At 38.8% G+C, this 24,439-nt stretch overlaps 1 protein-coding gene across 3 annotated transcripts in view; it reads right to left on the reverse strand.

Moving 5' to 3' along the window:
• Positions 1-24,439, reverse strand: part of ARHGAP15 (Rho GTPase activating protein 15) — a 541,978-nt gene that overhangs the window by 242,671 nt on the left and 274,868 nt on the right. For all 3 annotated transcript variants that reach the window (XM_020784230.3, XM_020784231.3, XM_020784228.3), the window contains exons 7-8: positions 10,518-10,616; positions 5,990-6,116 (exon numbers count right to left, since the gene is read on the reverse strand). In XM_020784230.3, the coding sequence (XP_020639889.3) occupies positions 5,990-6,116; positions 10,518-10,616 (226 nt within the window). The remainder of the gene's footprint in view (positions 1-5,989; positions 6,117-10,517; positions 10,617-24,439) is intronic.

Here is a 24,439-nt window from a genome sequence, read left to right on the forward strand (position 1 = left end):
TCTATATTTATACATCTACCTCTGTGAATGGGTATTATCACATACATTTCATCCTTTCATTAGCAGATAGTAGCCACGAACATGAATATTCCCCCATTTTAAAAGCACCTTTTGAAATGCCCTCATTGCAAATACTGCACATATCGTCTTTGTGCTCTGCAGTCAAACTGGACAATGGAACGACCACCTGTTAACTGCTAACAACATGTCATTACCAGTTCTCATGCCTTTTTAAAGCAATTTTGGCTCTGGCTGCCGATAATTCTGGCGACGATACTGGTGTGAACATTAAGGGCATAGAAAGCCAAAGGCAGAAAACTGACAATACAGTTTGTGCTTTGACTACTAATAAGTAAGCGAATGCTAACATTTTTCTAATTCCCCATAATTACTGATTCTCAAGGGGCCAAAAGAAAATTCCAAATACATATTTTTAACGCAAGTCAATCTACTGCATTTAAACACTCACAAAGCTTACATGGCTCTGATTCCACATTGGATAGGTTGTACTTTAAAAAACAAAGTTTAAGCACAACAGGGCTTCTCATAACTTTCTGTAGTTCGAGTGTTGGGTTGTGTGCTAACTTTATCTCATTGGTGGGAACTTGATCTGTCTTCTAAATCATTACTGAAGAGATGTTAGAATTATGATGCCAAGAAGTATAAAAGACAACAACAAATGGTGAGACAGATTCTTGGCATTATGCCCAAAAAATGGCAAAGAGGTAGAGGGCCCTGCATTGTATCTGTTCACCATGAGCCATTTTTAAGTGGGGTTGAACAAAGCAATGATAAAAGGAGCTTCATCAAAGCTGAAAATGAGTGAGATTGCCATTCTAATTTGAACAAGGTAGAGAAACTTGAGAAAGCACATACAGCATTTCATATATAAAGATATATAGTTTTTGGAGATTAAGCATAGTATTTAGCTATACCTCAGTTATCTACAGTATTATCTTAGATACAACAAACTTGGCTTTTCACATTCCAGAAACAGAATGGATTTGAAAGCTAGGCAAACCTGATTGTCAGTGGCATCTAGCTAAATACTGCTAGAAATAAAATTCTGGAGTTTGGTTGACAATCAAATGGTGACTGTGCTGTCCAAAAGTGCCAACATTTCATTAGTACTAACTGTTTCCAACTGGACAGTCCAATCAATTTCCACATTTGTTGCTCCACAAAAATTGTCTGAGATTGCCTAACTTGTGAGAAAGAAGGGGAAAAGCAGTATGGTCCTTCTACACAATTTGAAAGCAAGGGTGGGCAATACTTTTATTAGATCACTAAACAATCACAAGCATGAGCTAGCTTTTTTTTTAACCCCACACAAGTCTTTATCAGGCTAGGTACCACATTCGGGGTGGTGAGTGGGAACGACAGGTTACCCACCTATAATTGTAGTTCTTCGAGTGGACCTCTGTGATTCACACCCTGGGTGATTCACGCCTGTGTGGAGCCTCATCAGAAAGTTCTAGAGCTTCTGAGGTAGCAAAAACGATATTAAAATAACGCCCCTTCATACCCATATAAGTACCTTGGCGCCAAGTGTCCGCTTTCAGTTGTGTCAGTTGTGTTAATAGTAAGCAAACAATGGCATGACAGAGGGGAGGATGGGCGGGATGTGTGAATCACAGAGGTCCACTCGAAGAGCTGCAGTTACAGGTGGGTAACCTGTCATTCTTCTTCGTGGCCTCTGTGAATCACACCCTAAGTGACTAATAAGCTGTTTTACCCAGAGGCGGGGTGTCACACCAAGGTAGAGGCTTATTGGATGTTTGAAGAAGTTTGCTGCTGGGGAATTTGAAGGTTGGTATGATATTACTGCTGAAAAGTAGACTCTCAAGGATGAGATGGAGAGGCCCTTGGATTTGAGAAGTAGAAGGAAGTGGAGAAGAGTGGAAAGTGATGGATGGATGGAGAATGATGAGGAAGATTTGGTAAAGGATTGAAATTTTTCCATTTGTACAGGTAGGCTTTCCTTGTGGATTTTTTTTTTTTTTTTTTTTGGCATGATGAAGAACGTTCATTAACAAGGGAGAATCCTCCACACTGCCAGGTGTAGAGCAGGTAGGTCCGGGTGTAGGAACTGGGAGTTGTTTTGTGTGAGAAGGTGTGGCAGGCGGTGGAGATGGTGGATGTCTGATGAGAGACTGTGGAGAACTGGGAAACAAGTCTGTCTCGGCCACCAAGGGGCTATAACAATGGCATTGTTTTTGTCTTGCTGTAGACGGATGACGAAGAGTCAGACACGACTTAACAACTAAACAACAAGACAGACGACAACTTTGTGGAGGAGAGGGAATGGCAGAAAAAGGTAGGTAAGACTCTTCGGCCAATGGCTGACAAACGCATCTCACTGGGACTGTTTTCTATTACTGCTTGGGAGCAATACAGTTGGCATTTCCGATTTGCTTGGGAGGCAAAGAGATCAAGACTTGGTGTGCCCCATCTCTGGCATAGTTGGTGGAATATTGATTGATCTAGTTCCCACTTGTGAGCTTGGGCATTTTTACGGCTGAGCAAGTCTGCTAGGTTGTTGTCTTGACCAACAATGTGTGAGGCTGTGAGACAGATGTGATGTTGCAGACACCACTCCCAGAGGTCGACCGCCAGGTAGAGGAGACCTGGGGAGTGGGTGCCACCTTGTTTTAGGATGTAGTACATCACCATGGTGTTTTCAGTGGTGATCTGTACTATTTTTCCTACAAGACTTTTTCTGAAAGCCTTCCAGGCTTTTATGACGGCTAGTAGCTCCAGCTCGTTTATGTGGAGCAATTTTTCTCTGTGAAACCAATTGGTGTAGACTGTCATGGACTTGCAATGAGCCTCCCAGCCAGTGCAGCTGGCATTGGTAGTGACTTGTATTCATGGGCGAGGTTGTTGGAACAGTCACCCGATCAAAATTTTGGTATGGGAATGCCACAATTGAAGTTGAGAGGCCATTTCTGAAGTGACTCTTAGGAGAGTGTGGGGAGAGTCTGTTAGTGGATCAAATATGGCCAGAAACCAGGATTGGAGAGATCTCATTTTGAGAAGAACATGCTGTACAACTGATGTCATAGAGACCATGATGCCTAGAACTTGTTTCACCATTAAGGCAGGTGCGAATCACCCAGGTTGTGAATCACAGAGGCCACAAAGAAGAACATAAAAGTTCTCAAACATATGACCACATATGTTGGCCGGGTTAACTTTATTAAATCAAATTGGAAAATGGGAGCAGAAGACTCAGGTCAGAGGTGCAAGTTTCTGGTGGTGTGGATTAAAACATCTCTCCCAATCATGTCAAACAAAGTGTTGTCAATTATTCACTATCCCCCTTCCCCATCATGGCCCTCTATCAATTCCCCACCAAAAAGAAACCATGGGAAGATTGTACAATAACCTTGTCTCCTGGGAAGCTGCCAAAAGAGGCAGGGAGACATCTTCTTGTGAGGTAAGTTCTGTCTTTCTAAACAGGAAAATATGATTAGTGGAGGAATAATTGGGTACCTGTAAAAGTGTGAGCTGCTTAGGTGTGTGGATTTGCAAGTAGAAAGGCTTACATGAGAAGCCAGTATCTTTAAGTAATTATGCCAAGGTAGACTCCTCTGAGGATCCATGCATGGTTAGGGGATAGATTCTAGAGGAACTATACAGTACATAGATTGGATCTATTTGTGGGTTGACAGAAAGATAAACAAAGCTAAAGTCTTCAATAAGTGGACTAAATAATTTTTGTGAGGGTTGTCCAGTTGGATTGACTTATTTCAAGCAAATGTGACATTTGACCAGTGGTTAAATCACAGCAGTAATCAGATTAGTAATTTGCACTTAACTACAATTTGAATTTCAGTCTGCTTTGTATTGATTGTAAATAGCATGTGATATGTTATTGTGTTTAAGTCCTGCATATCTAACATGGCTGACCTATGGTTGTAATAATTATAAAGTATCAGAAAATCTAAACTGAAAAGAAGGTCAAGAGGAGATTCATTTACCTTTGAGGCTTCCCTAATTAAACTAGATAGTTCTCTTTCCACAAGGCAATGTCTCACTAGTGTGCTTTGTGGCTCCTCCCCTATTACTTTAGCGTGTAGATATAACATGTCTTTGCAAAATGACTCATTCTTAACAAGGCAGGCCACCCTGAGATTTGAAAATTCTGATATATGTTGAAAAACTGCTGATCCCTGCAAGCTTTTTTATTCTGCCAAACCCCCTCCCCAACAAGCAGGGATAATATCAATATAAACATTATGCATACACGCTCACATATAGACCAAGCAGACAAATATGTGTATTTGGGATCTTTGATTAACAACCACATAGACTGCAATATAGATAAAAAGTGAAGAACTTAGATAGCTAAAACAACTTTCATGAAGTTGAAGAAAATTTGTAACAAACAGCTTAATATATCTTTGAGACTGAGGATGTTGAAGTGTCACATATGGTCAGTCCTCCTACTGGATGTGAGATTTTGTTTATTAAAAAGGAGATGTTCACTAGAATAAATGCTTTAGGAATGTGAATGTATAAAAGAATCTGATGGACTGGTGGAATAAAAACTGGTGAGGTACTTCATCAGATAGGAAAACAAAAAGAAATAGAATTGATCATTAAGAAATGCAAACTCTCATATCCTGGACACATAATTTGTCATGACAAACATAATATACTGTAATGCATTGCTGAAGGGAAGATTGAGGATAAACACAAAAGGGGTAGAAGGCAGATTTCTTGGATGAGTAACATCAGAGACTGGCAGGATCTTAACAAAGAACAACTAATCCAGATAATGAGAGACAGATGGAGATATGTCATGATGGTAGCCAGCCTTAGAAACTGAGATGGCTCCCATGGGGGTGGGTGGGTTTATTTTTATTTCCAGCATGAGAATGAGACAAGGAGTACTTTTTAGTCCGAGGTTTTCACAGAAAAATTGCCTTTCCAAATAATTAGTGTCTTTTCCCTATCTGAAGAAAATTACTCATACACAGCATGCACAGAACTGACAAATGTATAAAAAGACACAAATGAGCGATCTAATGCTTCCGATTTTTGAAAGTTCACACAATAAGGGAACAACTATTGTAATTTTGCACGCTTTTGCAATTTGCTGAAAAGCTCATTGACACAGGAGGAAAATATGCTGGTCAAACTCCTGTTGCTGAGTATAGTAAATTGCACTAGAGTAGGCCAACTAATCAATGAGGATTTAGGGAATCAACTTCTCTGAAGGGTCCATTAATTCAAATGGGTCTACTTTATTTACTATTCTAAAATAAGTCACAGTAAGAGTAAACCCATTTGAATCAATTGAACTTACAGAGGGGTTGCCTCACCACATCCCCATTGATTCAATGGGCCTACTCTAGTGCAATATATTATGCTGACCAACAGGATTTGGACCATTGGCTTCTTGGCATCGAAAAGAATATGACAATTTTTGTTTAACTTACAAGACTGAAACAAGCAAGAACGAACATCCCCACTTTAGTGTCTATATGTTAGGAATGAGGGCAGCAACAATATTTGCAGCTGAATGGGCTCTAAAAATCTTTAGCCTAGATTGTATATATGTGACTACAATCTCAATGTGGATCTGGGAGAAAGCATAGATTACTGGAGCACTTCCCATAAACTACTTTATATATACAGTATAGTTATGTGTCCGCAGACATGTTATTGCCACAGGGATGCATTCTCACAACATACCTCTATCACCAAGCAAGGTGTTCATATATGTGTCATGCAGATCTTCTACACAAACAATTATTCACACCCAAAGCCAGATGATAAATTATTAGTCTGAACCAATTTTAAAGTTGTCTTATTAATTCTCATGTTCATTTAACATATGAAAAATATTCTCATTATTCCATTGTCTTTCTGTACAAATGTTTTAGATGTTCTCCACCTCAGTCAGATAGATGTCGAAATTTCATTACAAGAATCATGTTATGACTTAGTTTACCTTTAAATATACATGACAGGAACTTACTTAAAGACCTTCTGTTTTCTGGCTTTGGATCCTTAGAATCAGTTTCAAAGCTACTCAGTAATTCAGAACTAGAGGATCGCATAATTTTGTATTCATTGTTTCTTGACATCTTACTTTTCTCCTTGGGCTGGGGAAGATGAAGAAGGAAAAAAATGACATAAACCACCAAATGGCAACAGAAAGCTTGAAAACTGAAATTAATTTATTACCTGTGGCAAAATAAATATTTAAGTTGCAGAATCATGAAGCAAAATATGTCCAGCATAAAATTATTAAACTTGAAAACCAAGTTTAATTCTGCAATTTTTTTAAAAGACACAAAAAAGAAAATGCAGCAGAGACTAATGTATTATGTGGTTTTTTAAAATATTAATCAATAAAGATCTCTTGTTAAATAAAATTTATGATGAAGGTTGTAATAATTTAGGACACAAAAGCAGGTTACTGATCTGTAACCATGGTTCTTTGAATGCTCATCTGTGAATTCACACATATGGGTGTTTCTGCACTTATGCAAAATTCATTAGAATAGTCTAGAGCTCGAAGTAAAAAGGATTATTAGAACCACCACCACCACCACTGTGCATATCTGTGTGCCTAATGGTTATCCCCCAGTTGCCCAAGTCTGCCGCTGTGCATAAGTGAATGGCAGACTAAGGGGAGGATTGGTGGGTTGTGTGAATTCACAGATGATCAGTCAAAGAACCATAGTTAGAGGTGAGTAACTTGTTCTTCATTGTGGTCTGTGTGAACCACACATGTGACAGCATAGCGATATGAACCAGGGTTGCCACCTACATGTTAATCCGGCCATAAAGTGGGTCAGACTTAGGTGGAGGAGATCTCTGAACTTCCAACTCTAATGACCTAGCCATTCTCAACATCAAATCAGAATAACTGCAAAAATCCTACAAAGGTGAAGGACAACTGATATCTCCCATGTCAGATTTGGGGATTGTGACTACAATGGATGTGGAGTCCTGTAGAGATACAGTGTCTGAATCTGAATTGGTGGATGGGAAGTAATCAGTACAGACTGTTTCCTTACAGGACTTTAGTACTTTTTGTTTCTGGAAAATGGGTAGGTGGGTACATATTTGGAACCTCCTTTTTCAAGTATGTATGTGGTGATGTGGTGGTTGACTCTGGGTGTTTTCTCTGTGTTTCAGTTTATCTGTATGAAACAAGATGTTCGGGTTGCATAGTGGCTTCGACTTCCAACTTCGAGGACTCGTCCAGAGAGTGCAATGTGTGTTTGTCTCTCTCTTTGATTTCTTTGATACCAACACCGGGGTTCAAACTCAGGAGTGGTATCACTTTTTTTTTAATTGGTGAGTCCATTCTGGTGAGTAAGGCTTGGACTGGGACTGGGATGAATGCTGAAGGTGACATTTGCATGAGGCCAATCAGTTGGTGGACTTGGAAGAGGTGGAAGATAAAGACGTGGAGCAATCTCTGTCCTTAAGTGCTGAAGGGCCATGAATCAGTAATGCAAGCCAGATGGCTACCTTCTTCATGCCCTTGCAACTCTTTTGCATAGTGCTGATCTCATTATCAAGTGGTCAGGACCAAATTCAGTTAGTAAATTGGTGGGGTATTTATTTCATTTCTGCATTGAAGGCAGTACCAATACAGAGACATTGGAGAGAAAATAGGCATACCCCTGAGAGAACTGGTTTGCTTCTCTCATTTCACACCCAGGTATTCATGAGGGCTATAAGAAAGTGCCACTGTGGCCTCAGGTAACAGTTGGGCATCAGACTGGAGAGGTACAGTTGTGGGCACATCAGATCTGGCTCTGTTTCTGGTTCAAGGTGATGGTTTTTCTGAGGCTTTTCTGATGTGGTAGAGACTTTTCTTGAACTGCAGAAGCCACTTCTGAAGATGACTGTGGGGAGTATAATTGTCTCTCAGGAGACATTTCAAGTTCTGGATGTGGACTTCTTTGGAGCAGGAGATGGAGTTTGGCACCGACACCACTCTGGAGGTACTTGACTGAGTCAATGGTGCTCTTGATGTTGATGGGGGGGGGTCAAAACAACTTATGTTGGTCTCTGATTGTGCTTGGTACCCAAGTCCAGTTGGATAGACTCCATGGTAGTTTGTTTAGATGAAATCTTAGAAATCATTACTATTCGAACTGAGGGGATTTGCTAAGGTTAGAGAACTGACAAAGTTAGAGAGTCTTAAGCAACTTTTCTGAATGATGAAATTTGAGGTGGGATTGTCAGTTTCTAATGGCAACTTTTGTAAACTTTTGGCAGTGCTGAAAAGTTTGAATTTGGTGCCCCTCACTGAGGCAATACGATCACTTAGAATGTCCATTAGTGATGGAGATTTTGTTAGTGCATGTGATACACATTTGAAAAGGGCCTGTTTTAAAAGGAGCTGAGAGATAACCATTAGATGCATCGACATGCACAGTAATGTGAGTCATCCTAAGAATCTTTTTTACTCTGAGCTCTAGAATATTTGAATGAATTTTGTGTAGGTGCAGAAACACTGACATGTGTGGTCTGCAGAGACCACAACAAAGAATCTCACTTTAAGCATTTAAAAATCCAGCTTCAGGGGGAAAAGTGAATACATGCTTAATTGTCTGCTTCTAAATTCAATGAAAATTTCAAAAGAAATTAACTTTAGCTGACATTTACTTTATACACTTACACTCATGTGAAATAATGGTTGGTTCAGCTTACATTTATAGCTATATGAATGTTTTCCTGAGAATTAAGATGTCAATATCACATACCCTTTCCAGGGACTAAGTCCAAGAAAGCATGCACATGGGAGGGCTATACATCAATTTACTTTAACAGATCATTACACATGCTGAGCTCAAAATGAGAGGGATTTAGATGTTAGTTATGTTTGCCCACATATCCATGTAGAAACTGACTGAAAACAAGAATAAATATTTCGAAATTTCATTTAAAGCATATATCCATTTGTTTCTCTGAAGATATTATAGTTCCATACACTGTTAAAAAAATTCTTTCCTCATACAAACTTGTGAAACACATTAAAATGTGAAAATTTGATTGACTCTACTTTGTCCTCTAACTTTTAAACCCAGGTCCTCTTCAGCTGTCACCTGACACTTCACAGAAGGCACCATGCTGTTGAACAGGATATTTATTTATTTATTTATTGCATGTCTATGCTGCCTTTCTCGCAACAGTGGGACTCAAGGAAGCTAACAAATCATTAAAAGAGCAAGAATTAAAACAAAAATATAAACAGCAATTAAAAATTATTAAACAATTAAATAAATAAAATCAACATATAAAACAGATTAAAAATATAAAAACATTTAAAAAACACAATAAAAGGATATATTAGCAGCAAACATGGACCAACAAGCTGTGTTATAATCAGATATTGAACAACAAAAACCTGTTGGACCAAAAATGAATTCTGGCCATTAGTTCCATGATATTTCTTGCATATCTACAATGAAGGAAGAACATTTCTAAGTGCTAAGGAATGCAGGCATGGAATGCTATGCTTATGCTTACTGAATTTTGATGAATGATGGAGGCACTGTGGAGAATGTTCCATGTATTCATTTAGGGGCCAAAAAAAATTTTTTTTAATAAATGTAGGCAAGTATATGTCCTACTGAATAGTGTCATGAATGGACAATACTAGCAGTTTTGAGCTCTGGATGGCGTAGTGCAATCCTGCACATGCGTACTGAAAAGCAAGCCCCATTACATTCAATAGAACTGACCTCCCAGGTCAACATGCACAGGATTGCAGTCTGAAGTTATTATTACTTGAATTGTCCTCTGAGACTGCAGCAGACTTTTTAAAAATGGGCTTTGAAAAAAAAATATTCCAATCACCTTTCACTCTTATAACTCTTCCATCTATACTCATTTACCAGATACAGTACCACTGTTTATCAGAGCACGAAACATAGGTATTAGAGCACACTTCCCCAAGGGTATCTACCCGTCCAACCCTTTCCTCTCATGCTGCGTCTACTCTGAAGCAAATAAGGAAAAACAATACTAGATCCGTATCCTATTGCAGTTATTGAATATTTTATTATATTACTGGATATTTTGTTATTATGTTATAGTTTATATAATTTGGTTCACCTCAGCCACCACATGGCAATCCTCAGTCAACTTCTTGTTTTTGTTTGTCTGTGCTATTCAATACTTTATCATTTTAGCCTTCATGTTTTGCTTAATCATGTAAACCATCCTGAGTAGTGTTTCACTAAGCCGGATGGTCTAGAAGCTCAATAAATAAATAAATCCACATTTATATCCATGTCTGAGGAAGTGGACTTGTGCATTAAAATACTGCAGCTATCACAAAATTTTTATCTTCTTTAGTTTTTATTTTTCTTTTGTTCTTGATACTTTTATGTATTGATTAAAAATGGGGTGTGTTTCACCTCAGTTGTCTTCTACTTTAAAAATCTGCCCATGTATACACCCAGGGCATCCAAGACTTGAATTACTGCATTGAAAAAAATGTACAAAGTAATAGCTAAGACAAATACTGTACATACCAATTTCTCAATGGCATTTTTGATAGCGTGGAACCACTCCAGAATGACAAATTCAATATCTGATTGAAGGAGGACCTCATTTCCTGATAGAGTTGTGATCTAAATAACAAAGATAAAATCACAGGTCAGTGAACAATGTGATACAAATCTTTTTTTTTTTCTTTTTGAAAACATATCTCCATGTCTTAAAAGAAAATCATGCAAAAATATTGAGGGACAACTTTCCTGTTCTTAAAATCCAGCAAGCTCAGAGGTAAGTGAAAGTACCTTTGAAAAGAACACACATGCAAAGGAAGCCCATATTTTTCTCTAAATATATATGTACACTTTTTAAAATTCTATATTTTTAAAAATGTTTTATATCCAGACTGCAGAACAGCTCACCAGCTAATAGTTTATCTATGGAGATCTATAAATGAATTTACATGGAGTGGGAAGGTTGTGTGCATGCTACTACTTTATGCTCAAATCACTATTCCTAGAAAACATTGAATTTGATAGCAAAATGCTCACAGATTTATAAGCTAAAATTTTAAGGATTAACATAAAATTTTGAGACAAATTTTGAAGTTCATTCTTTAGCAGAATATTCAAAAAAATTGTGAAGAAAAACATTTTTTTTTTGTGCTCATAATGGCAATATTTGTCCTGAAATTTCATTTCAGCCTATTGTTCCCCAAATTTCGGCCCTGAAAGTCCCAGTCATCTTAACCAATGGCCAGAAATTCTGGGAATTCAGGTTCAAAAACCGCAACTGGGGTGCAAGATTGGAAACTACTGCTTAATCCCTACCAACGGTCACATTTTCACTTAGCACCAAGAGAAAATGTATTAGATAAGAATCCAAACGTAACAAAAACATAAATGAGAGATAAAAGGGTTGTAGCCTGACCACTTTATCTGTCTCCTGAGAAACCTATATGTGGGACAGGAAGCAACAGTTAGAACTGGTCATGGAACAACTGAGTGGTTCAAAATTGGGAAAGGAGTACGGCAAGGCTGTATATTGTCCCCCAGCTTATTTAACTTATATGCAGAATACATCATGCGGAAGGCTGGACTGGAAGAAACCCAAGCCGGAATTAAGATTGCCGGAAGAAATATCAACAACCTCCGATATGCAGATGATACCACTCTGATGGCAGAAAGTGAGGAGGAATTAAAGAACCTTGTAATGAGAGTGAAAGAGGAGAGTGCAAAAAACGGTTTGAAACTCAACATCAAAAAAACTAAGATCATGGCCACTGGTCCCATCACCTCCTGGGAAATAGAAGGGGAAGATATGGAGGCAGTGTCAAATTTTATCTTCCTGGGCTCCATGATCACTGCAGATGGAGACAGCAGCCCTGAAATTAAAAGGCGCCTTCTTCTTGGGAGGAAAGCGATGACAAATCTTGACAGCATCTTGAAAAGCAGAGACATCACCTTGCCAACAAAAGTCCGAATAGTCAAAGCTATGGTTTTTCCTGTCGTGATGTATGGAAGTGAGAGCTGGACCATAAAGAAAGCAGACCGCCGAAGAATTGATGCCTTTGAACTGTGGTGCTGGAGGAGACTCTTGAGAATCCCCTGGACTGCAAGGAGAACAAACCTATCAGTTCTAAAGGAAATCAACCCTGAATGCTCACTTGAAGGACAGATCCTGAAGCTGAGGCTCCAGTACTTTGGCCATCTCATGAGAAGAAAAGAGTCCTTGGAAAAAACCTTGATGTTAGGAAGGTGTGATGGCAAGAGGAGAAGGGGACGACCGAGGATGAGATGGCTGGACAGTGTCTGCGAAGCAACCAACATGAACCTGACGCAACTCCGGGAGGCAGTAGAAGACAGGAGGGCCTGGCGTGCTCTGGTCCATGGGGTCACGAAGAGTCGGACACGACTAAACGACTAAACACACAAACAGCTCTTGAAAGACTAACTGCTGTGCTTTAGGGTGAGCTTTGGTGGATCAAGTCCACATCCCCAGCACAAATGTGTTATACAGGTTCTTAGTAAAGGAGTATAGACTAGCACGTGTTAGGATTTCTTGTTAGGAGTCCAAGCCTAATGAAGAAAGTCTCTATAGACAGAAATATTAAAATTATTCCTCCATGTTTCTCCTGCGGTGCTGAAACAGTTAACCAAATGAATTAATCAACAAAAGTAAAAACATAAAAGCACTAAAGATCAAACTATACAAAAAAGTTAGCATGCCATTAGGAGCTCCTTTAAAATGGAAGGAAATTTTCTCAGCTCTGCAAAATGAATTTGCTTTTGTTTTCTGAGTAGTCCTTCATTCAGATACTGAAAAACATGGCCTTCCTTTCCAAGTGTGGTATGCAGGCAAGGCAACTTTGAAAAAAAAAATGCCTCCAGAGGAAGAATGTTTTATCATTTTGTAACTGGGAAGATGGTATCTTGCAAGAGGTCCAGCTATTATAATGGCTAAGCATGGCATCAGGTCAACTAATTCTGAAGAACTGACTTCATTCAGCACAATGGGGAGGGAGGTGAGTCTTCCTGTCTTTTGCCTCTTGTAAGAGGGAGAAAAGAACTGGAAAGTTCTCTCTTGTGAGGAATCTTTCACATAGCCTGGACCCAACCTGTACAGAGATTTTATTTGGAGTAGAACTTCTTCAGCTGAAGATCTGCACAAATGCAAAAGGAAAACTCTGAAACTGTTTGTAAAGGTAAGCTCAACACTGTCAAGCAAGAAAAAGGAACTTATAAATACCACAGTGCTTAGTGTTGGGGAACTAAAGTAGATTGGAATAAGATATTCTCAAGGAGAAGATAAAGAAGAAACGAGGTTTCTGTAAAAGTGAACCTTGATGCAGCACAAGCAGCTATGTGCTGTAAGGCAAAGCCTGACCTATTATTATCCATCAGACAATGGAACATCTATCAACATAATCATAAGCCAAGTCTATGCTCCAGCTGCAGGTGCTGAAGAAGACAAAATCAAAAACTTTTATGTGTCTAGAAAGAAATACTATGATCGCCATAGATGGCTGGGATAAAAAAGTAGGAAATAAAGAAAAACCAAATATCATCAGAGGATTCAGCCTAGCAGTTAGAAATAAAGCTTCTCAGCCTTTTGGCAAAGATCAGGTGTAGTGTAGAAATAAAGCAGGAGAGTGAATCATTGTTGAAAAGCCAACAGTCTATGAAGGAAAATGAATGCTCCAAGCAACTGAACAGACTGGATTTATTTATTATATTTTTTATTTACTTAAAATATTTTTATTTCACCTTTTTGCTTAAAATGGGACCCAAGGTAGGTTACATTCATAAAAGACAATATTAAAGTTATATTAAAGCTAACAACAATAAATATACAAATACTAAAAAGGATCAAACAAATACCATACTAAAAATATCAGCAACACCAAAACACATGTGCTTGTGCCCAAGCTCAGAACCAACACTTTGAATTCTGCCTGGAAATGGATCAGAATTGGTCAGATATGGACATCCCCAGATGGACAATCCAGAAATAAATTGTATAATTAGAAGCAAAAGCTAGAGGAGCTCTTTTCTGTCTGGAAAAACAAGATCAGGATTTCAGTGGAGACCATAACCTGCTAATACAATAGATTAGACTACAGCTGAAGAACAGTAAGATAATTATAGTATAAAATATAATCTAAATAACATTCATGAAGAATTTAAAAATCATGCACTCCTAAGCAAAACCAACCATGGATTAGAAGAACTCTTGATTTAAATCAGAAATATAATTCAGGGAAAATGCAAAAATACAATTCCTGTTGTCAAAAGAAAATAAGAGCCATGTTGGATGACTGGTGAAACGCTTAAAATTAGAGAAACAAAAAGTGAGAAACAAAAAAATTAAAAAGTTCTATTGTGTGGGATCTGAGTGGGGCAGATCATAGTAGCCTTAGAAATAAGGCCTAACTTCTATCTAAATTGCACACCAATTAGCCAGAGGTGGGAGAGGTGAGAGCTTTGCCTGCAGGTGGGAGCTTTACCTGCATACCAGAAGTCAAGCAGTAGTTGAAGGTTCTGGATTTTACCTCACATCCCAGGTCAGAAAACTTTGTTCTCCCCCATTCTTATCCTCCTCCCATTCAGACATGTACACATACAAATATTTTAGAATAATTGGATATGAATTAAAGTGGATGGTCTATAAATCAGCTCAAAACAGATTAGTTGTAATTGCGAGATAAATGATTTCAAACCAGATCAAAGCCAATAGCATTTGCAGACCTCTCGTTCTCAGGGTCACCATACGTTGGGAGCTACTTTGTGGTACATAACCATAACAAGCACTCGGACGTGCATTGCACTCACTTCCCAATGGTGCAAAAGCCTCATACTTCTGTAATTCTATAGCTCCTGGAAAGGATTCCTGTTAAGGTCTATGTAATGTTAACAAATTCAAGCTTGTTTATTGCATGGATTAAATAAAATATACCTATTGGTTGTTGAGAGTGTTAACGTTTTTACATGACTAGTTGCTTTTAGAGGGGGCAATGGGTATGGAATTTTCAGATTTTTTTTCCCCACTATAGCTCATGGAATTTACCAGGAATACTCTCAGCCAGAATTCTGGAAGCTACAGAAAGAGCCCATGTCCTTACAGAAGGTTCAACACATACAGCTGTGGCTCAGTAACTCCCTCTCTGTGGCAAAAGCCATTAGCCTGAAGAGGAAGAGAGTGGGTGACAAATGAAGTCCATTCTTGCATTATGCCTAGAAATATTTACCACAAGGATCATCATCATAAGTGCTGCAGAGATCAAAATGGGATAAAACACCCAGCTACCTCACTGGGCGTTTTTTAAAGTCCAATTAAAAACTTGGCTCTTTCAGCAGGCCTTCCCTCCTTTCCTGCTCAATTATGTTAACTTCCAAAATAATCCCCTTTATAAATCTTAAAACAGCTGTTGGCTAAGGCAGGTGTTCATATATATACATATACATATAGAGCAAAAATCTAAGTTGGTAGTAAGAGACAGTGACCTGAATAAGACTTCTTTATAATCTGTGCATTTGAATCATGTACATATAATGGGAATTCATTATGCCTTAGAAGATTGTGATGTTCTGAAAAAGATGTATTTTTGAAAATGTGGCAACAGTATTCCTGTCATGGCAGGAATACTTAGCTGATGGAACCTATTTCTAACACTTTTTAAGTTTACAAATTTATATATTGGGCTGGTTTCAAATGTTACATATAACACTGCAAATGCATTCATGTGCACAGAGCCACATGAATTAGACTAAACACAATGGTCAATCCAATCTAGTACATCTTTTCAGTACAAACAAACCACCACTTAAATTATTACAAGAAATAAAAATTTCAAAGTAAAAGCAACACACATAATTAGAGTGACTTTATTTTGAAGGCTTAAGAAGGAAGCAACATAGTTCACTCTTCCGTTGAGTAAATTTGAGCTTTATTAAAATACAAGTATTTCAGTATTGCATAAACATTTGTACCCTTATGATATGTAAAAGAGATACTTCAGTGCTAACAAGACCAAAGCAACATTCATTTTGAAAGTGCCTTTGTCTTAATATGCTGTTAGTAATAATCATATATAATCGGTGATATATGAATATATCAGCAAAAGTAGATCATAGAACAGGGAGAAGAGAATTCATTCAAATACTCTCTGTTTGAGATACAGTTCAAGTTCCTTCCTCTGTAATCTTCAGAGTTAGGAGACATTTTCAAGAAGACTGCTACTGCTCTCTACAGTTTAAATGCATCCACTTCTTAATTACAGTCAGTAATTGACTTTGTTCTGCTCCATCCTAGACATTCAGAGGAAAACCGTTATAGAGGCTTTGACATGGTGAAACACTGTAGGTTTTTTAAGTCATTTACATATATTTCCTACTTGGAAGTCTTGATTGAAAGTTTTTGGAAGTAATTGTTAAACATATTTGCATTTCTAACAATGAGAGTTCAAAAACTATTTGGGGAAAAAGAGTTCATGGGGGAAAACGCCACATTTGGCTCGAACAATCTACAACTGCAGTCTTATATTAAATATAACTAAAAACAAAGACAAAACTCTCAATAGTAACACTATTTTGAACATCTCTCTTATCATCCATAAGAAAAATACAGAAAACATGACTAAAGAAACATGGGAAGAAAACTGTAAAAGGTCCCAGCAAACGTAGCTGCTTTTAATGCTGTTTTTTATTTCCATCTTATTTATTATTTTTGTATTTATTCATTTAACTTACATGCTGCCCACACTACCCAAAGGTCCCTGGGCAGCTTACAACAATTTAACAACTTATTATTAACTTATTAAATCTTATTTATTAACTTAAAAAACAACAACAACACCTTCACTCTTGGAGTACATTTAATTTTTCAAGGTACACAAAGTAAAATGCATATTTGATTTATAATGGAATGATGTACAGGCAAGTCATGTCTGCATTGCCTGGGTTGTAGAATACAAAAGCAATGAAGCACATCTACAGTCCTCTGACTTTCATTTAGGCTTTAGTGCAAGCAGTTGTCTGTAAATCAGGGCTGCAGTTTTGTTCTTCCGTCTCCACCACAGACTGACTGTGCTAAGTTGTGGGGGGAAGTAAATATTCTGAGATCTCCTGTGCTGTGCCTTAACTTTCATATATGCTCTCAAAATGCTGTCTAGTAGATACTGATGTCTATCTTAGGGTTATATTTGTGAATCAGATCTGTAAAGCCAAGCTGTATTACTGTGATTAAATGAAAAAAAAAGTTGTAAATATATTTGCAACCGGGATGCAAACATTCCTAAGACTGCCAAAGTGGGGATGGCCCTTCTTGTCAGTGTCATCTGTTTTATTACATTCTCCCCTCCCACTCTAAAAGCTTAAGTGAGGGCAAAAGAGAAAAGCAGGATGATGTTTATATCTATAAGAACACAGGCAAATGGACATAAAATTGGCCAAAATCCTGTTCATCATAATGTCAAGTTATGCCACTGTAAGCCTACCAGGTGTTACACCCAGGCTGCCTGGACTGCCAAATTAGATTGCACGTTTTGAAAATGTTTATGTTAATGTTTTCGGAAAGAGGGAGGCAAGCAGGTCGAGCGAAAAGGCAAGAACTGTGGCTGGCTTCTATGAAGATGATTATTATGGGATTGGATGGCTGGGCCAGGGAGGGGTGAGAAAGGAAGGTCTGTGTTGTTGTGTACAGATGTGGATATGTGTGTGCGTGCGCAGGGGCCCATGCTGGGAGACTGAGAGGGGCAGCTGTCAATTTGCCTTTGAACTCTCATCCCATGATTATTAAGAAGGGCAAGGTGCTGGTGCTGAGGGAGAGAAAGCAACAGACCGAGGAAAGGGACAAGGCAGGGGAGTCCAGGATAGGAGGAAGGGGATTTGTTTGCTCACTTTCACTCTGAAAGCCTGGTTTCCTGTTGCACCTGTAGAAGTGCTTGGCGCCAGAGGTATAAGGTCAAGATATGCCCATGTAGCTACTCAACAGGATTTCAGACATTAAAGCTGACCAGGATGACTCTCTGAATTGGCTTTCCCTATCCTCTTCAACTCTTCTCTTTTTTTCAACAAAGAAAAATGAAATAACACGGCCAGGATAGGCCTTCTTGGTTAAATTTGACTGAAGGACTAATCTGAATTCTGCTTGTGTCACAGGACCAGAACGACGCATAGGACTTGTTAGCTTTGACTCTGGTTCTTGATTTATTTCTCAACCCTGATAATGTCAAGTAAATGCATGCTTGATCAGACCAAGGTTCCCTGTCGCCCAGCGTCCTCCCCCCCTCCACAGCCATTCCCTAGGAAGTCCACAAGCAGGACAGAAGGGAAATAACTATCTCATTTTGTGCTTTCCCAGCAATGGGCATTCCAAGATATTCCCTTCCCTTCCCTGATAATGGCTAAAGGTGTAATAAAACAACTGCCTTGGTCCTTTCCTGGACTGTCAGTATGTCCTTTGGAGGCTGCAACTCATGCAGAGGGCTACTATCCAGGTGGTGACAAAGGGAGTGAGGGCTGAGAATGCTACACCCATTCTGGAACCTCTGTTCCACAGAGACACAATTCAAGGTATTACTACCTAAGTCTCCCAGACTTAGGAGGATTATCATACCTGACAGAGGTGTTTTTCTTTTCCTTTTTTTGATCTGTTTGTTTGTTGTTCTGTCATGACACCTCAATTCTGAGACTTCTTTCTGCCAGAGATCCATCTGTTTCTCACACCTTTCTCTTTCAGGTGTTCGTTAAAAGCATACCTGCTTGTACAAGCTTGCAAGGAATAAGCAGGTACTGAACTTGTCCTTGACTCTTCTTTTCCTTTCTTTCATTGTGTTTAGGGGCCACTTTTAATTGGAAGGTTTAGATCGTTTGTAATTTTGGATATGTGGAATTTGTGATTTTTAAAATTTAACTGCAGGTTTTCATGTAAATAGCTACCCTGAGATTTTATGAAGAAGGGTAGAGCAATGTCCTAATAAAATCAACAATAATAGTAATAAAAATAATCAGAAGGAAAAGAAGATGATGACTGTTGTGGTGGAAAGGAGTCTCTGCATTCTCTAGAGGTTGCCCATTTGTTTTAAGCACATGTCTGGCTTGTTGGCCATCCATCAGCCTCTTCTTTGAAAGGTCTGTGTGCCTCTCAGATTCCCATGGAATTAAATTCTGTGTACAAATTGCATGATTCAAATAAAGTATAGTAATAAAGCATATATGTTTATTCTCTGCTGTTTATTCTGCCTAGAAAGCTATGTAATGAGTGTTCCTGAAGTCCTGCTTTCTTTATGAAAATATTGTATAGGTCTCACTTTTTTCCTTTGCTCTCTCTGTGTGTGTTCTGTACTGTCAAGTCAGAAACCATTTATAGCGACTCTAACAAATGAGATATGTAAGGAGTGGTTTTACCAGTTCCGCTCCTGCAGTGAGTTTCCTTGGCTAAATGGAGATTTGAACCCTGTTCTCCAGAGTCCTGGTCCATCACAATATCCACTACACCACACTGGGAATCTGGTATGGTTTCTGAGTTTATATATAATTAGGCACTATCCTCATACCATCAGGCTTCCTTTTACAACCCTAAAAACTGAACATCTGCTTAAAAAAAGATATTAAAGAGCAACGGTGTTGAATTATGCACCATTACTGATTTATGTATTGGCACTGTGTGCTTCTGGAATGATAATAAACATATAATTTGATGCTCTTTTGTTTTTTCTTCCTGTGGCTCGAATGTATAGACACAACTTGGTAGTGTGTGTTTGAAGATTCTTCTTCTCTGTTAAACTCTGAATGGTGAGCCTACTCCAGATTGCAATTTATGCAGGTGAGCAAGGTTTAAATCCCCACCCATCTGGCTTTATTTGAAAATGCAGCTCACCATTCTTAAAATAACAAAGAAGGGATGGACTTCTGTTGATGGAGATTTTTTAAACAAGAAACAGGTGAGGGAGATTTCAGTCTCAATCGGAGAACAGCTTTACTCATGTATCTTCGCACTCGCCTCGCTCCATTCCCTTGTTACTCCTGAAACCTCCCTCTCCCTGAATGAGCAAAGGGAACAGATATTCCAATTATTTTCCAAGTAGTCTTTTGTGAAACAGTTTCTCAAAATGTGATTTTCTAGGATTCCAGTTGTATACCTGTTACACTGATTTTTTTTGTTGTGAAGGTTTCAATCTCTGCCACCTTCCCTGTTGACATCGATCCAGATTAGGGCCCTTTACACTCAAGTTAGAAGGGGAGGAAATGTTAAACTGCATGTTAAATTTGCAGATGTAGTCAGGTGCTTTCCCTAATCTTAATCTCACACCAAAATTCAGTCTCAGAAAAACTTTTCCCAGTCAAGCTTGCCTTCTGAATGTTTACCTCTTAAAAGGAGAATGGAAAAATAATTAGCTTTCTTTGCATAGTATAGTTACATGGACTGATGGTTAAAAATAAAAACATGCAAAACCAGTGGCAGCAAGACTTGTCCACACCCTCAGTAAATAGAAACGGGGTCTAATTAAATAAAGTTCTGAGACACATAGTCATTTAATTAATTTGGTTTTCAGACCCCTTAGCCATTTAATTAATTTGGATTGGAGTTACATTTGAATTGGATCTGAATAAAGACAGGGATTTGGCAGTTTTTAAAAAATACACCAGAAGTATTTTTTTTTTTAATTTTTGTCAGAAATTATAAGCATCCCCTCCTCCAAACCAGATAACTGCATTTCTAGGTCATGTTTTTGTCGAATGAATAAGCAAGGGTGCAGGGAGCCCTGTATTAAAAATGTTTGTTTTGTGCACTATAATGAAGCCAAATCTAATATTCTGCACATGTAAATAAGCCAATTGAGTAAATCCCTTTCAATTGCAATCCCTCCCCATTCCATAATATGATCTAGTGTACCAAATGAACAGTATTAAATTATTCGGGATGCTCAAAGGTATTTATAGCCACCATTATCAGGCAGAAAGATGACAGTCATATGGTGGTAACTTAAATAATTCCTTCTGACCAGACCAGACCAGCCTAGCCCAGCTGACATTAAGGGGAGGGGAGGGGGAAATGAGGTTGGAGTATCAGTCTGAAGAAAAACATCCTCAGACTAGGCTTTCGGGGGGAAACAAAAAAATTGCTGTTAGATGAAACATTTTGTGAGAATGTATCTGCCTTGTATCCCCCAATGTTACTAGATATTAAGTAAATATATGCTCATTGTCAAAAAAAAAATGTTGCTTTGGCAACTCTCTTATTAAAATGCATTTGTAACCCCCATCTGTCAAGAAAGTTTTGAAAACTTTGTTTACTTTGGATAGCAGCCCTATCCAGGGTTACCCCAGCAAACAATGATAGCAGTCTTCAGAAGTTGTGTGAGGAACAAGCCACTAGGGATCCATTTTTGTTTTAATTGGCACACACAAACACTTTTCTGGTCTGTCAAGAAGATCAAGCTAATATGCATGGAGGGTGTTATATTTTCAGCTTTTGGGAGTACTAAGGCTCCCTTTATTTAAGTAATTTAAATGATAGACTGCAAAAACTTTGCAAGTCAGAAAAATGTTTTATATTTTCAGGGGGAATATTTGTTTTAAGGAACTGAAAATGTTCTACATATCTAAAGATGTTGAACCTTATGCTGTAATTAACCTGCTTCTTCCAAATCTGTAAAATGTGATTAAAACAACAACTATCACTGACAAATATTGCCAGTCTTTTTTGCAACTTATTCTACTGCTAAAAATGGGAGGGCATTCACATCCAGATGTTTACAGGATATGCTTCTGTGCATTCTGCCATGATTAATTCACATGCACACTTGCAAGAAAGCACAGTGGTGCGATCACATCAAACAACCTGCCTATGAAAGTGATTTGTTATTTAATGGAAGGGAAACGAACAGTTGGGCTACATCCACAGGTAGATCACAAGTCGGTTCAGCATTCCAAGGGTGAGGGTCAAGCACACAAATAAGAGTGTTTCTTTAATTGAAATTGAGTTGCATCTTTGATACTCAAGTGATTTCCCCTTATGTGCTCATAAAACAAAGACTTATGTGGCATAATAATATCCTCTGATGTGGAACTTTGGGTTCCTGAGAAAATGGGAATAGTCTTGCGCTGTTAGTGCTCTTCAGCCAGAAGTGTAGTGGTATTTTACTGCCGAGCCACTACTCCTGAGTCACACCAGTGCAAGATAAAAGGAGATCAAATGCTTCTATTTTATATTTCTCAGTATCACCAAAGCTTCAATTTATATGCTTGGCACCTATAAGAACTACTGGTATCTGTCGGGAAAATGCCTCAGTTGCCCTTCAGGCATAGTTATAAAGCAACAAAAATACAATTTTGATTCTGTCTTAAGCCAAGGATTGGAGAATTGCACAAGACTTGTTCTCTCTTCTTTACAGAAGTAGCTCTAGCAGTTATCCTGTGAGTCATAGTGACTCAGAGGGAAGCAGTGTGGCAGATGCCAGGTTTTGTGTGAACTTTTCTACCATTAGCCCAGGGTGGACAAACTCCAGAGATCCCTCACAATTATCTGGAACTTGGAAAATTCCACCTGCTCTTGCAATCCCCACTCTTAAAATACCTTTTTCTTCACAATTTTTTTTAAAAAACTAAAAAGCCTCTGGTGGTCAAATAATTTTAAAAATAAAAAATAAAGAAAATTTAGTTTGGCAGGAATATTGGGGACCTCTCGAAACATGGGGAAATTTCCCAGAGAACACATTGGGACTTTCTTAACCAAACTGTTTTTAAATGGTTGGGGGAGGGGTTAGGGGCTAGGGATGCTGGGAATGGACTGAAGAGGTCTGCACACATCCCATTCATCACTTGGTGCACACTGCTTTTTTTTTTTTTAAGGCAGAAATCAAAGCTATGGTTTTTCCTGTAGTGATGTATGGAAGTGAGAGCTGGACCATAAAGAAAGCTGACCACCGAAGAATTGATGCTTTTGAATTGCGGTGCTGGAGGAGGCTCTTGAGAGTCCCCTGGACTGCAAGGAGAACAAACCTATCCAGTCTGAAGGAAATCAACCCTGAGTGCTCACTGGAAGGACAGATCCCGAAGAATTAGGCTCCAATATTTTGGCCATCTCATGAGAAGAGAAGACTCCCTGGAAAAGATCCTGATGTTGGGAAAGTGTGAAGGCAGGAGGAGAAGGGGATGACAGAAGATGAGATGGTTGGACAGTGTCACCGAAGCTACCAACATGAATTTGACCCAACTCCGGGAGGCAGTGGAAGACAGGAGGGCCCAGCGTGCTCTGGTCCATGGGGTCATGAAGAGTTGGCCATGACTAAACAACTAAACAACAAAGATGTGAATATGCTGTCATCTGTGGATCTATACTTGTCCAGTCACATAGAGAGAAGGGATATGGATCTTACATTTCACCCCACCCCATGCCTTAACTCTTCCCACTGCATAGTTCTAAGCATTTCCCTCAGTCCCTGGCTTCCTTCTTGTTTGAGGGCAGGGAAGGCAGAATAGTGTCCAGAACAACAGAGCATTGCAAAGTAAGACAAAGGGAAAGGGGGGAAAGTTCAGCACCCCTGTTCTGAATTTCATTGTTCACTATTAAAGTAAGGCATCTCATCTCCCACTTTATAAATGAACAAGGTCTATAAGTGAAAGAGAGAGGAAAAAAAACCTCACATCAAACCCCATCACTAATATGTCTTAGGATTTGACTGAGAGGGAATTGAAATTGGGGCATGAGAGATTGTACTCTTACTTAGAGGACTGTTCAGCTCTTTGATAATTCAAGGGTAGATAAAATAAAAAGTGTGAATCTAACAATGTATTCGCGAAGGCCCCATACATCAAAGGGGTCACAGACCGCATGCGGAAACTTTTGAAAAAACACAACCTACAAACAGTATTCAAGCCCACCACAAAAATACAACAAGTGTTACGGTCAGCAAAGGACAGAAGGGACCCCCCTCAACACTGCAGGAGTATACCGGATAACTTGCAGTTGTGGCCAGGTATATATTGGAACCACAAAACGAAGCATCCACACCAGAATCAAAGAACATGAGAGACACTGCAGACTAAAACAACCAGAGAAATCTGCAGTAGTTGAACATGCCCTAAAACAAGCTGGACATTAAATTCTATTTCAAAATACTGAAATACTGGACAACACCAGCAATCATTACATCAGACTGCACAGGGAAGCCATTGAAATCCACAAGCACCAGCAGAACTTCAACAAAAAAGAGGAAAGTTTGAAACTCAACAAAACTTGGCTCCTAGCTCTGAAAAATACATTGTGTGAAAGGTCAACGAACTCTACCCAGCCACAAGGACCGGGGATCACTACACACAAAAGACCAGCTAATGGCACCCATCAAGCACAGTGACAGATAATCTCTCCTCCTTATCACAACAATACACCCACAACAAGACACACTAATCACCCATCTCTTGAAAAGGACAAAAGCCTATCTCACAGCCATAAATAC

The sequence above is a fragment of the Pogona vitticeps genome, chromosome 1 (assembly GCF_051106095.1).
Source record: "Pogona vitticeps strain Pit_001003342236 chromosome 1, PviZW2.1, whole genome shotgun sequence".
NCBI lineage: Eukaryota > Metazoa > Chordata > Lepidosauria > Squamata > Agamidae > Pogona > Pogona vitticeps.